The sequence below is a fragment of the Sceloporus undulatus genome, chromosome 5, assembly GCF_019175285.1.
Source record: "Sceloporus undulatus isolate JIND9_A2432 ecotype Alabama chromosome 5, SceUnd_v1.1, whole genome shotgun sequence".
In the NCBI taxonomy this organism is placed as follows: Eukaryota; Metazoa; Chordata; class Lepidosauria; order Squamata; family Phrynosomatidae; genus Sceloporus; species Sceloporus undulatus.
In genome coordinates, this window is record NC_056526.1 from 4,834,814 (window position 1) to 4,848,141 (window position 13,328).

General features: G+C 40.9%; 1 protein-coding gene across 1 annotated transcript in view; it reads right to left on the reverse strand.

Annotated features, from left to right (window-relative positions):
- LOC121930871 (collagen alpha-1(VII) chain-like) overlaps nucleotides 1-13,328 on the reverse strand; it is a 178,021-nt gene that overhangs the window by 53,041 nt on the left and 111,652 nt on the right. Inside the window, exons 66-70 of the mRNA XM_042467818.1 lie at nucleotides 11,955-12,021; nucleotides 11,426-11,551; nucleotides 6,117-6,188; nucleotides 4,713-4,748; nucleotides 2,957-3,016 (exon numbers count right to left, since the gene is read on the reverse strand). Of these exons, the coding sequence (XP_042323752.1) occupies nucleotides 2,957-3,016; nucleotides 4,713-4,748; nucleotides 6,117-6,188; nucleotides 11,426-11,551; nucleotides 11,955-12,021 (361 nt within the window). The remainder of the gene's footprint in view (nucleotides 1-2,956; nucleotides 3,017-4,712; nucleotides 4,749-6,116; nucleotides 6,189-11,425; nucleotides 11,552-11,954; nucleotides 12,022-13,328) is intronic.

Below are 13,328 nucleotides of genomic sequence, written 5' to 3' on the forward strand. Positions count from 1 at the left end.
CCAAAGCTGAGAATGTGTGACTTGCCCAGGGTAACCCAGGGAGTTTGCGTGGCTGAACGAGGATCTGAACCCTGGTCTCCCTAGGTCCTAGTCCAAAACTCAAACCACAATGCCACACTATCCCTCAAACCATATCTAGAGATATCCATTGGGTGACCTTGGACAAGTTACACTGTTTGCAGATGGATGGATATTTGGAGAAATTTGCACAGCAAAAAAAGGTACAAATTGATGTGTAAACTTAAAATGTGGAATTTGATGTTAAAGTAAACACACACATGCACATACACCCCCCCCCCCCCAAATTTAAGGCTGGCAAAATGATAAAGGGAAGAAAACAAAAATTGGCATCTCCACCCATCCCCGCCTTTTATTCTATGAAAAATCTTTAAATGAATCTAATAGAACAATGGATTAAATGTTGCAGCTCTTGCTCTCCTATCTGTCAATGTATCAACTGACGCACTCCCCTGCCTTATCTTTATAGGGCAATGTTATATATAGTCATGCATGTCTTATTTTACCCAGTCAATAAAACTGTGCCGTCGCCTGGAATAAAGCAACGTTCTTTTCAAGCCATAATTCAAACCAGTAAACAAAATTCCCCATGGAGTGCTCAATGCTTTTGATGTTAGCATGTAGTGAATCCACTCTGGGTTTTATTCCAGACTTTAGAGCCAATAATGGCTTCCATGTCTGTAGGACAGTGATTCCACTCCAAAGTTTAGCTTGATTATCAGAGGAGTTATCCAAGGTCCAGAATCACATTTCCCCAAAGGTCCAACATCTGGAACCTCTTCTTTAATACACTGGTCCCTCCACATTCACTGGAGTTAGGGATGAAGAACTCCCAACCAATATTAAAAAAAACACTATTCTTTTTACCTAAGAGAACATCTCTCTAGGAATCTCCAGGTCCTCCAGTACAACTCTATGATCAATATCTGCCAGAGATTGATCATGGAATCATGCTGGAGGACCTACAAATGGCAAGAGTAGTGTCTCCTCTAAGAACTTCTAGGTTCTCCAGCATAACTCTATGGTCAACCTCTGGTAGAGTTGCACTGGAGGACCTAGAGATTCCTAGAGAGAAAATATTAATCAAAACTGTAAATAATAAAATCTGCAAAAGTCAAAGCCACAAATGTGGAAGGCCAACTGCAATCAGATTAAAACCTGGAATAGATGCACCACCTCAGTGATATAGAACCAACAGGCCACTGGCATTAGATGGACACTTTTAGGCATGAAATAATCACATTCTCCCCTGACACCTCAATCTAAATGAAGAACATTTTTGACCAAGTCCATCCGACTGCTTTCTCATCACAATAAAAGTAGGTAGTTAATCCGTGCTTTAAACAGACATGAATACGAGAATGCATAGGTTGGCACTTTCCTTGGTAATATCCCCAGCACCAAATCCCTGCCTTTTATTTAAAAAATTAACAAACTCCAGTTATTACGATGCAAAAATCTCATCTCCTCCTCCCCTTCCCTCTCCCCAAAATGGGTTCACCTGGATTTGAAACAGATGTTGACATTATGACTTTGTTAAGTTTTAGGTCCCCAGTGTCTCCCTGAATTTGTGAGCAAGCCTTCTGTCATCCAACAGGTTGATACAAAAAGGGTACCAGGCAATAAATATCTATCCACAAGCCACTGTTGTTTCCAGAGCAATTCTAGTCTTGGCGTGCAATCTCATACGGTGTTTTTATAGTGTGTTGTTTCATGCCTTCAAGTCGTTTCCAACTTATGGTGACCCAAAGAGACCCTATCATGGGGTTTTCTTGGCAAGATTGGTTCAGAAGAGGTTTGCAATTGCCTTCCCTGAGACTGAGAGTATGTGACAAGCTCAAGATTACCAAGTAGGTTTCATGGCTGAGCCTGTAATCGAACTCTGGTCTCCAGAGTCATAGTCCAACACTCAAACCATTATGCCACACTGGTTCTCCTGTTATTAAGGTGGGATGGCAAATGTGCAGAAAGAAAAAGCGGGGACAGAGGGGTAGATGGAGTCATATGAAAATGTATGAAACGTATGACTAAAAGAAAGTTACAAAGGCAACTAGAATAGAGCCAGTATTGACAAGAAGGAAGGTAGAATGAATGTAGAGTAATGTGAAGTCGAAGGCTTTCATGGCCGGCATCCATAGTTTTTTGCGGGTTTTGGGGGTTAAGTGGCCATGTTCTAGAAGAGTTTATTCCTGACATTTCACCTGTATCTGTGGCTTGCATTCCTCAGAATTATGCCAGCCACAGATATAGGTGAAACCTCAGGAATAAGCACTTGTAGAACATGGTCACATAACCTGAAAAACCACAAATAACAAATGTAGAGTAAGTTTGTAGAGAGTAAGAGTATATGAAGATGAAGGTGTGAATAGGAAAGTGTTTGGAAGCATGTAGAATAATAAATAAATAAATAAATAAATAAATAAGATGTATTTATAGCCCACCCAATCACAAGGAATCCGGGGGTTCATTTTGTTAGCTTTGGCCCAGCTTTCCAATCTATCAAAGTCATTTTGAATTTTGATCCTGTCCTCTGGAGTATTAGCTATTCCTCCTTATTTGGTGTCATCTGCAAATTTGATAAGTGTGCTCCCAATTCTGTCATCCAGGTCATTGATAAAGATGTTGAATAGCACTGGGCCCAGGACAGAGCCCTGTGGGACCCCACTGGTCACTTCCCTCCAGGAGGAAAAAGAGCCATTGCTGAGCACCCTTTGGGTTTGGCCGGTCAACCAGTTGCAGATCCATTTAACAGTTACTTTGTCAAGCCCACATTTCACTAGCTTGTTTGCAAGAATGTCATGGGAAACCTTGTCAAAGGCCTTAGTGAAATCAAGATATACTATATCCACAGCATTCCCTTCATCTACCAAGCTGGTAATTGTATTAAAAAGAGAGATTAGAAAGCATTGAAAGGTATTGTAGTGATGGGACATCTTACCCGGGGGCCAGGGAAGCCACGCGGTCCTCTTGGGCCCAGTTTGCCAAGACCAGTATCCCCCTGAAAAACAGAAAGAAACCATGAAATTATGCAGTAAAGTCTTTGGATTGTTTCTGGGAAAACAATGTATTCATTCTAAGACAATGCATTTGACTCAAATGCAGGAAAATCAAGTATTAGATTTTAAGATCTCTACATGGTACAATCTCGCTGGTTGGTCTGAACTAGAGATAGAAAGAGTATTTGGAATTAGTCTACAAATTGTCAACCCCCCCCCCCCACAAAACCCCCCGTTTTTCTAATGACGAAAAATCCTGCGGAGAAGGATCCCAGACTGATGAGAATATTCGTAGTTTGGTACTGTCAGAAACTGTCAGATCTTGCCATAGGTTGTGCATTATTCCTGTCATCCTAGTGATATGTAATGGCCAAATATTATAAAATACTAGATTTTACCATAACCATGTATTATGTATGTAGAATAGGGGTTTTATGAGAAGTCATGGGAGTCACAGTGCTGATTCAAAGACAAAACAATTGCCTGTCTATATAAAGTTTATTTATATAGCACAGTAAGTTTTACACAGCACTTTACATAATTGTCCAAAGAAAATAAAACTGCCTAAGGCGTACAATCTAAAATCACAAGCATGGAATTAAAAATAAACAACTTATCCATTATACTAATTCTAATCTTTATACTATAAAACAATGCACACAGTTAATACACTTAATCTAAACTATCCGAATGCACAGATGCGTGTAGGAAGATATTGGTACTGAGTTTCAAAGGCGATCTCATGGGAAAAGAAAGACGGGGGCAAAAGCAAAAGTGTATGAGGGAGGCAGACAAGCAAGACTGGTTGAAAGATCTTAAATTAAGATAAATCCCATGAAACTGAAAGGCAGGACATTGTTTGTGTTATGCATGTGTTTGTAGATAATGGAAATTCTGTCTGAAGATGTCTTACTTTTAACTTCTCCAGTTGCTGAAATAAAGTTTTGCTCTTTGAATATAGAGGACTGATTTACCGAACTGTGAAGATTGGGCAGTTCTGACAGGTACTTATTCTACACAAAATTTGCTGTGCTTCTTTTGCGTAGAAACAGCCTTTTCTATGCAGAAATATAGACAACTATTTAGAAAATGATATCTGTGCATAAACAGTAATTACGGCACAGAAAAAGCAGTGTCATGCACACAAAATGGTGCAATTTAGGAATTATTGCATGCAAAATTCACATGTGGGTGATCGGTAGAGGATTTTTCTGCATGGGAAATCATATTTTTATTGAGAACATTATCATCTGTGCAGATTTTTTGGTGCAAAAAACCCATATGTGAATTTTGCATAGAATAAATCCTGAATTGTGAATAGGCTTGGAAAAATGTGTCATTTTGGAAGGAAGGAAGGAAGGAAGGAAGGAAGGAAGGAAGGAAGGAAGGAATTTGCTATAATTACTCATTGCTTCCTTTGAGAATAAACTTAGTGAAGAATTACATCCCTCGTCTTAATTAGAGTGAATTCAGTATTGGATGCTGAGTCAACACATAAGTAAACACAACTGATTCAACGGCTCTAGTTGGGGCTAACAACAGATTGGACCCATTTCCTTTGTCACCCAGGTTGCTTTTACATCAGCACATGTCTCTGAAAGTACTAGCTTTTGTTTGTTTACTTTTGAAATATAACACAGTAGATGACATTCTGATCAAAATGATGATGTTTACTCTCTATACTCTGGTGTGACTCACCTTGTTGCCTTTGATCCCAGGGGCACCCAGCATACCCTGAGAAGCAAAAGAAACACACCCCCCAAAATGCATTACAAAACATGAGTTTCACAGCAAGACAAAAAATCCTTTGGTAGTTCAGCAATAGCAACAGCAAGTACATTTCTATACCACTTCTCAGTGCACTTAAGCACTCCCAAAGCAATCTACAATGTATAAGCTAAGTGCCACCAACAAGGTGAGTACTCATTTTAGTGGAAGGATGCAAGCCTGTGTCGAGCCTGAGCCCCTGGCTGGGGTTGAACTCACAACCTTGTGGTTTTGTGAGTGAGTGGCTGCAATACAGGCATTTAGTCACTGCGCCACCAAGGGTAGTAAAGTGTGGCATTTGTTACCCTTATGAGTATTAGTTTGACCCAGTGGGTGAGGAAACTCTAAGCAAGGCACTGTACTCACTGGCTGAGCATAAAACATCTTGGTCATATACTCCTTTTGAGAATTCAAAGTATCAGTCCCAATTCAAGATGCCAGGGATGGAACCTGAGACCTTTTGCATGGAACACATTTGGTTGAATCTCTCAGTGGCAACTAGACGTCCAGTACAAGAGGCGGTATGAGAGGGGTTTGTTGGTCTAGGACTTCAGGAGACCCAGGTGCTCATCTCTGCTCATCCCTAGAAACCCACTGGGTGACCCAAAAGAAAGGCAATGGCAAACTTCCTCTGAATAAATCTGGCCAAGAAAATACAGTACCAGAAGAAGTTCATAATTTGTTGGAGCTAACTTAAAACATGTCATAACACCACCATGGGGCAGTATATTAGTTGTGGTGGACCATGCACAACAATGTGCTATTGCATTGATGTCCTGCTGGTTGGCTTCTTATAAGGCAACTGGTTGACCACTGTGTGAAGAGTGAATAAGATAGACATCTGGTCTGATCCAGCCAGTGAGTACAATTCACTTATCACTGAACTCTGTCCCAGTACGTCTGATACATAGGCCTACATTCAGTTACTAGTTGGATTTAGCCAATAGTAAGTTGCTTTATATGAAGCCAACCCTTAGACCCATTTTATTCAACATTGCTGTAGTGTGCAGTGAAAAGCAGCTGCTCTCCAGGGTTTGAGAGAGAGAGAGAGAGAGCATTCCAAATTCTATCTGGAGATGGCCAGGGATTGAACCTGAGATCTTTTATAGCTGTGCTGGGAATCATATATCCAGCTATCGCTGGACTGCAAGTCTCAGCAGCTCTAGACATACAGGTACACATGGGAAATGTTGGAAGTCACGGGCCAATGACATGCTTCCCACCCTGTTCTACAGACAAAGCAGTGCTTTACCACTGAGCTACACTCCCTCTCCAGCACAGACAGTTCACCCCTCCATCCTCCCTTTCTACTTAAACATGAGACGCTCTCTGTACCTCTTGCCCAGGGGGTCCAAGGGGACCTGGCGGTCCAGCTACTCCATTCCGGCCTCTCTTGCCATATGCCCCCTAAGAAAGAAAAAACATTGTCAGACAGATAATAGGCAAAAGGGAAAACCTCCAAGTCATATTTATTCATACACCTCATGCTGGAGGACCTAGAGATCCTAGAGAGAACACTTCTCTAGGCATTTGTAGGTCCTCCAGTGTGACCCTATGGTCAATTTCCACCAGACGGATACCACAGAACTGTGCTGGAGGACCTAGAAATGCCTAGAGAGAATGCTTTATCATTTCTTTCAGGTAAGAGAAATAGGATTCCAGATTTTACCCAAAATTCATATTATGCAAAGAGGCCCAGAACAGATCCCTTACTTAATATATGGGTCGCCTCTCTCTCTCTCTCTCTGTGTATAGTGCTGTGTGTGTGTGTGTGTGTGTGTGTACCCCACCCCTTTCTTCTAAAATCACAAGGTGACAAGCAGATAAAAGTGATATAAACAATGAAAACAATTCCAAATTAAAATCAATAAATAATTTAAATGAGACCGAAACTTATTAAGCAAGTCAAAAACTTAAAAGAGCTTTGAAGAGTTAAAAGAGTTTAACTATGTGCTCAATCTTATTTAAATTGTTTATTGATATTAATTTGGAATTGTTTACATTGTTTGTATTGCTTTATCTGTTTGCCTCTCTGTAATCTCAGAAGAAAAGGGTGGGATACATACACACACACAAACACACACACACAGAGCTATATATACACCTATGTGCCAGGTGGGATGCCACAGCTAAGAAGGTCCTCTCTCATAACCTTGCTCCTTGTATTACCCTCATTGGTGGGCTGCAGAGGAGAGTCCTTTGGCAGATCTAAATCCATAAGCAGGTATCTATAGGGAAAGGCACTCTTACTAGTATTGAGGTCCCAGGCTACTTGGGCTTTGAATCACCACTGCCTTCAATTCAGACTGGAGACAAATTGGCAGCCAGTGCAGTACCTTTAAGACCTGCGTTATTGTCAGCAGTTGCTATTGCACCTTGCCTTCCATAGAAAACTAGTATTTTGTTGTGTGATGGGATTTGCAATGAGTTGGGTATTGCAGAGAAATGGCAATCTCAGAAAAGCTTGTGCGATAATGTGAGAGAGGAGGCAGGCATGACTCAAAGTGTTCAAGGTTGTTCCCCTGGGAAGAATTTTGCAGTAAACCCAGAGATGGGAGGGCTGTGAACTGAAGGGTGCAAGTGTGTTGATCAGTTTTAGCAAAAGAGAGGAAAGCCTGCCACACATTTGAAATTGTGTGAAATTAATTAGGCATGGCTAACGCTTGTTGCTAAGTTTTGACAACGAATGTCTCTGGATGGGATCTATAGTTACTGAATAAAGATTTGCATGAGTTTTAGCTACTGAAGCCTGAATTTCTGAACTTGGTTTCTACTGGGCTTGACAGTCCTGTGTTGTTTGTATGGGAGCACAGTCAACATTCTTGTTGCTCCATTTTGCACTAGCTGTAACTTCTGAGCCATCTTCAAGGGCAGCCCCCTGTAGAGGCGCATTGCAGTAGTCTAATATGGAAATGACCAGCTTATGGGTGACTATAGCTAAGTTATCCCAGTCCAGGAAGGTTGTATAGTATATACAGTGAGCCCTTGGTACCCACTGGGGTTTGATTCCAGAACCCTCCATGGATACCAAAATCTATGGACACTCAAGTCCCATTAAATACAATGGTGTAGTGAAATGGTGTCCTTTATATAAAAGAGCAAAATCAAGGTTTGCTTTTTTAGAATGTATATCTTTTTGGAATATTTTCATGCCGTGAATGGTTGAATCTATGGATAAAGAATCGGTAGATATGGAAGGCTGACTGCACTATACTGCGATATAAATGGAGCCTACAAGCCTTTCTTGAACCCAGAAGGACCATATCCTCCAGACAGACACCGGAGAAAAGAATGTGCCAGGAACAGAGGCCACCAAGCAATCTCAGAAGGAAAGCCTGAAAACCAACGATTATCTCCCAATGTCATTCTGAAAGAGCACAATTACAGGTCACTGATGCAATGGCTGTCCTCTACAAGCACTTCAGACATTTAATCCAGGTCACGATGACACAAACATTCATGAGAGGGATTACTGCAGCCACAGTTTTGTGAGTTTTAAAATGGGCAAAAATTGTCAACTGATTTGGGTCTTGGGAAATGGAGAGATGGGAGATTGAGAAACCTGGAGGAAGATTAGCAATATGTTGATCAATTCCAGTGGGACATCAATTGTAGAAGTCTTCTTCAATGCGCTTTGAGCATGGCACTGCATCTCTGGAGACCAGGGTTTGATCCCCTACTCAGCCATGGAAACCCACTGGGTTACCTTGGGCAGGTCACACTCTCTCAGCCTCAGGGGAAGGCAATGGCAAACCTGCCTCTGAACAAATCTCTCCAGGAAAAGCCCGTGATAGGGTCACCTTAGGGTTGCCATAAGTCAGAAACAACTTAATGCCACACAACAAGAAAGTTACAGTGGGGCCTTGTTATCTGCTGGGGACCCCGTGGATAACAAAATCCGTGGGTGTTCAAGTCCCATTAAATACAATGGCATAGCAAAATGGTGTCCCTTATATAAAATGGCAAAATCAACATATGCCATTTGAAATTTACACTTTAAAAATATTTTCAAGCTGTGGATGCTTGAATCCATGGATAAAAAAATCAGTGGATATAAGTAACTAGAAGTGTTTAAATGAATCATAGTATTTAACAATGTGTTTGAAATGATGTATATTTGAATTAGAAGAAGCAGAACTATTAGTCAAATATAACCATTATTTGGGAAGCTGGAAGTCATGTATATGCTCCTTGTTTCTGTTAGTTAGTTTATTTAGTAGTAGCTAATAGTTTAGATTAGTTTGCATTATGTTTATAATTTAGCCTTGTATGCTGTTTTATATGATGGGAATTTTGTGATAATAAAAATAAATAATAAAAATAATAAAGAATGGAGCTTCAGCACCTTCCCTGATTCTTTTGCAGCTCAGACTAAAACCCAGAGTGGATTCACTCTCCCATCATATGGGAAGAAGCAGTCACCAGGGATTAGACATTTGCTTTTCATTTAAAAAAAAAAAACTCACAAAAGATGAAGTTCCCAGAAACCAAATTTATTAAGCATTTTTCTGATGGATGGAAATTGCAGAAGGCAAATAGCTTTGATTATAGGCATGATTCTCCTCATTCATTCTTGGAATGTATATCCCTCTTTAGCAGCCCATGCTGGCACCTTGAGTCACTTTGTGAAACAGCACCAAAAGGTTCATATTATATGAAAAATATATGAAATTGTTTCAGAAGAAGTAAGCAAACTCTGTTCGCTCTTGTTCCCACCGGCTAAGCTAGTCCTCTTGTCTCCCTAACAGGAATAAACCCATACCCTCCACTTATTTGCCATAGAAAGTCCCTATCAGATCCTCTGCTGTTCCCCTTTTACAGCTGCTTTTCGAATGTCCCAGGGTGTGTCTACATTGTAAAAATAATGCAGTTTGGCACCACTTTACATGCTGTAGCGCCATCCTATTGCATCCTGGGAGTTCTAGTTTACAAGGTCTTTAGCCTTTTCTGCCAAAGAGTACTGTGCCTCACTAAACTACAAATCCCAGCATTCCAAAGGATGGAGCCAGGTCAATTAAAATGGTCTCAAATTGCATTACATCTACAGTGTAGCTGCACCCCCAGTTTATCTCTCTTCCACTTTCCCCATTTGTCCACCACTTACTTCAGTTCCTGCAAACTGTGAACTGCAATGGAAAGTTCAAAAGTTTGCCTTCAACTCAGGAGGGAGAGGGGAGAGGAGACGACAGCAATGTCTTGTTCTTCCCTGTAGGCTCAGGCTAAAGCAAACTGCTGAAGCATCTCTTAGCTTGTCTGTTCTTCCTTATTAATAAAGTTTGCCATCTCGACTGCATTCTGATCTTGCTTGACCATGTATGTCCTGGTTTACATCTATGAGATGTTGGAGGGTATGCTTGTCCAAACCAATAGCTCTGGGGATGATGGCATTATGGGGCTTACCTAAACCCTATGCGTCACATTACCAGTGATAAGATGCCTGTAGACCAGAGTTGGCAAAGTGTGGCCCATAGGCCACTTGCAATCTCCCAAGGATCCTAAAGAACTCAAAAATGATTTATTTATTTATTATGTAGAGGTTTGTATAAGATTTTATTAACCTTTAAGATATGTGATTAATTTCTGAACAGCAAGAGAGGGTAGATATAGTCGAGTAACATAACTATTGCCAGGCAGGTTGGAAGCTACGGTTTCCCTGTTGTTGGTGATGAATTTGTAGTAGTGTAATTGATTAGATTAGGTGGTTTAGTTTAGGTTTGTTAGTCTTGTATATTGTTTTATCACATTAATAGATATTTGTTGTTGTGGGTTTGTTGTTGTTTTTGCTGTTATATGTTAATAAAAATATATTTTAAATTATTTTGCTTTTTACAAAAAGTGTTGCTCTCAAATATCTTCTAGATATACTCTCTCTCTCTCCCTCTGTGTGTGTGTTTTTGCCAGCTTTTTCTCCTCATGTACATTTTAAGTCCAGTATAGGGTCATATGTCCCAAAAACACAGATGGACTGGCTAAAAAAGGCCTCTCTTGAGTTTGAAATGGCTCAGTCCTACCCTGAAACACAGATAAAAAATGTCCCTAGGGGCAAACAAAATTGATTTTTTTTGTAGGGGTAGTGCTCCAACATTTCTTGGGGATCTAATGTGGTTCACTAGCCTAAGATAGTTGCCCACATAACATTGATAGATGGTTAAGTAACTTTCCAGGCAGCCAAGCCCCCACCTCCACCCTTATAAGACCAATGAAGGCCATTGCTCTGGACATTTGTGTCACCAAGCTGTTGCCTTCCAACCATCCCAACGTTGTTTCCATTTTCAGTGGAAAAGATGATAATGCTTGGTAAAAGTGGAAGGCAGTAGGAAAAGAGAAGGACTGCATTACAGGTGGATGAATTTCAACCAAGGAAGCCACAGCTTTGAGTCTGCAAGACCTGGGCATTTGGGACTCTTGGAGTTTCTCCTTCTAGAGTCACCATAATAAGTCTTAGACAACTTGACAGCAAACAAAAACAGCAAGACAGAGATAAAACTTAAGTTTAATAATGAAAACAATTGATATCATTAAAAAATAATTCCCCTTGTCCATCCTGTCACGACAAATTAAAGCATCATGAAGAGATCGGTGTGGATTTATTCCTGAAACCATTAGGTCAATTTTAGACTCTTCCCTTCAAAATCATCCCCTACCTTTTGTCCTGGAATTCCAGGTAGTCCGGGGTGTCTCTTTCCCCCTGGGATCCTCGGGATCCCTGGATTGCCCCGGATCCCCTGGATTCCTTGTGCTCCTGGGGCTCCCAGTGCCCCCGGTTCACCCTGGAAGGAAGAAACCATATTATTCCATCACGTTTTATAGGGTAAGATGCAAACATCATTACTTGTAGTGATATAGATCTGAGTTTGCGCTTTGACTTTTGCGCTTTGATTGATTTTGGGTTTGATTAATATGTTCTCTCTAGGGATCTCTAGATCCTCCAGAGTGACTCAATGGCCAATGTTCGCCAAATGTTATGCTAGAGGACTACAAATTCCTACAGAGAAATCTTCTCTAGGCATCTCTAGGTTCTTCAGCACAATTCTATGGGCAACATCTGTGGATGTTGACCAAAGGTTGTTTGGAGGACCTAGAGATTCCTAAAGAGGTGTTCTCTCGAGTTAAAAAAATAGTGTGCTTTTAATTTCAGCTTTCCTACTTTCACATGGATTCAGTGTTCCTAACCTCATCCTCATTGGCAAGAGCGAATAATTTAACCATTCTCCTCTTCCGTTTGAGAAAGTCTTGAAAACTGTACAGTTTTCAAAAACTAATTGTATTCAGGAACTCATCTTAAAAAAAATGCACATGGGTCATCTGCTAGAGCATGTTGCGTTCCGCACAAGAGCACGTTTCCTGGGCAGAATTGTGACTTTGAGCACGAAAATGCTGTTCTACACCAACACACACACACACACACACACACACAACCACACACAAGATCTCGCAACTTTTTCATACATAGTAAGTCCTGAACTGTGTGATTCTCACCTATCCAGGACTCTCCTCATCATGGTTTCCTAAGAGCCTTATCGCATGAGAAAACACAACGGAAATGGAGCTGGAGAGTAGCAGCTTTCTCCATGCCTCTCTGCGATGACTTTGTAGCACTTCAATTCTCTTCTCAAAGAAGTTGGTTGTAAAAGTGAGTCTTGTGTCATGCTGGAAAAATTATTTGACAAAAGACATACTTTTCAACCATCTCCACCAAGAATAGAATCCAAGCACTACCAATGTCATGCGGTAAGTCATGGGGAAAACCACTACTCTCCAGTTGTTTCAGCTTTGTTTCCTCGTGTGCCAAAGCTCTCACGCTTCAGAAAGCCAATTTCCCAATTTTTGGATATCCATTCCATCTATGCTTTATGTCTTCATTCTCTCTCCAATGAAAATTACTCAGTCTATTGTGCCACCCACTCCTTCCAAAGCATTATCATCTCAGAGCTCAGAAGCAGGGCTGGCCACTAGCTTCCATGTCCGTGGAGTGGTGAATCTACTCCAGGTGTAAGTCCTAACATTAAAGGCACTATCCAAATGATGACCCAGTTTTCAATATGCTGGTCCAACATATTCCAGGGATAGGGTTCAGTGGGTTGGATGGTTCCTTTCAACATCAGACAAAAGCTCAGAAAAAACCCACCTCTGCACTGACCAGGATTACTCACTGCTTGGAAGTAATGGTTATAAGCAAAAGAGTGGTCAGTAATCAGTTACTTTTCAGCTATGAGCCCATATTTCAACGAAAATGTGTAGAAATAAAGTTACTTACTGGTATAACAAGGAGCTCCTAAGTATTTCAGATAAATCTTGGAGGGCATTTTAGAGACATTTTGATAGAATTTGTGTCAAATTGCATTGCCATTACAGGGGTACCCCGGGTTACGAAATTAATTCGTTCCGCCGCCGCTTTCGTAACCCGAAATCTTCGTAAGGCGAAAAAGCCATAGGCGCTAATGGGGAAAAGCCGCATTTCGTGCGAAATAGCCGCGAAAAGCACCAAAATTTTTTTCGTAACCCGAAATAACCTTCGTAACCCGGAACAGTTTTTTAAAATGGATT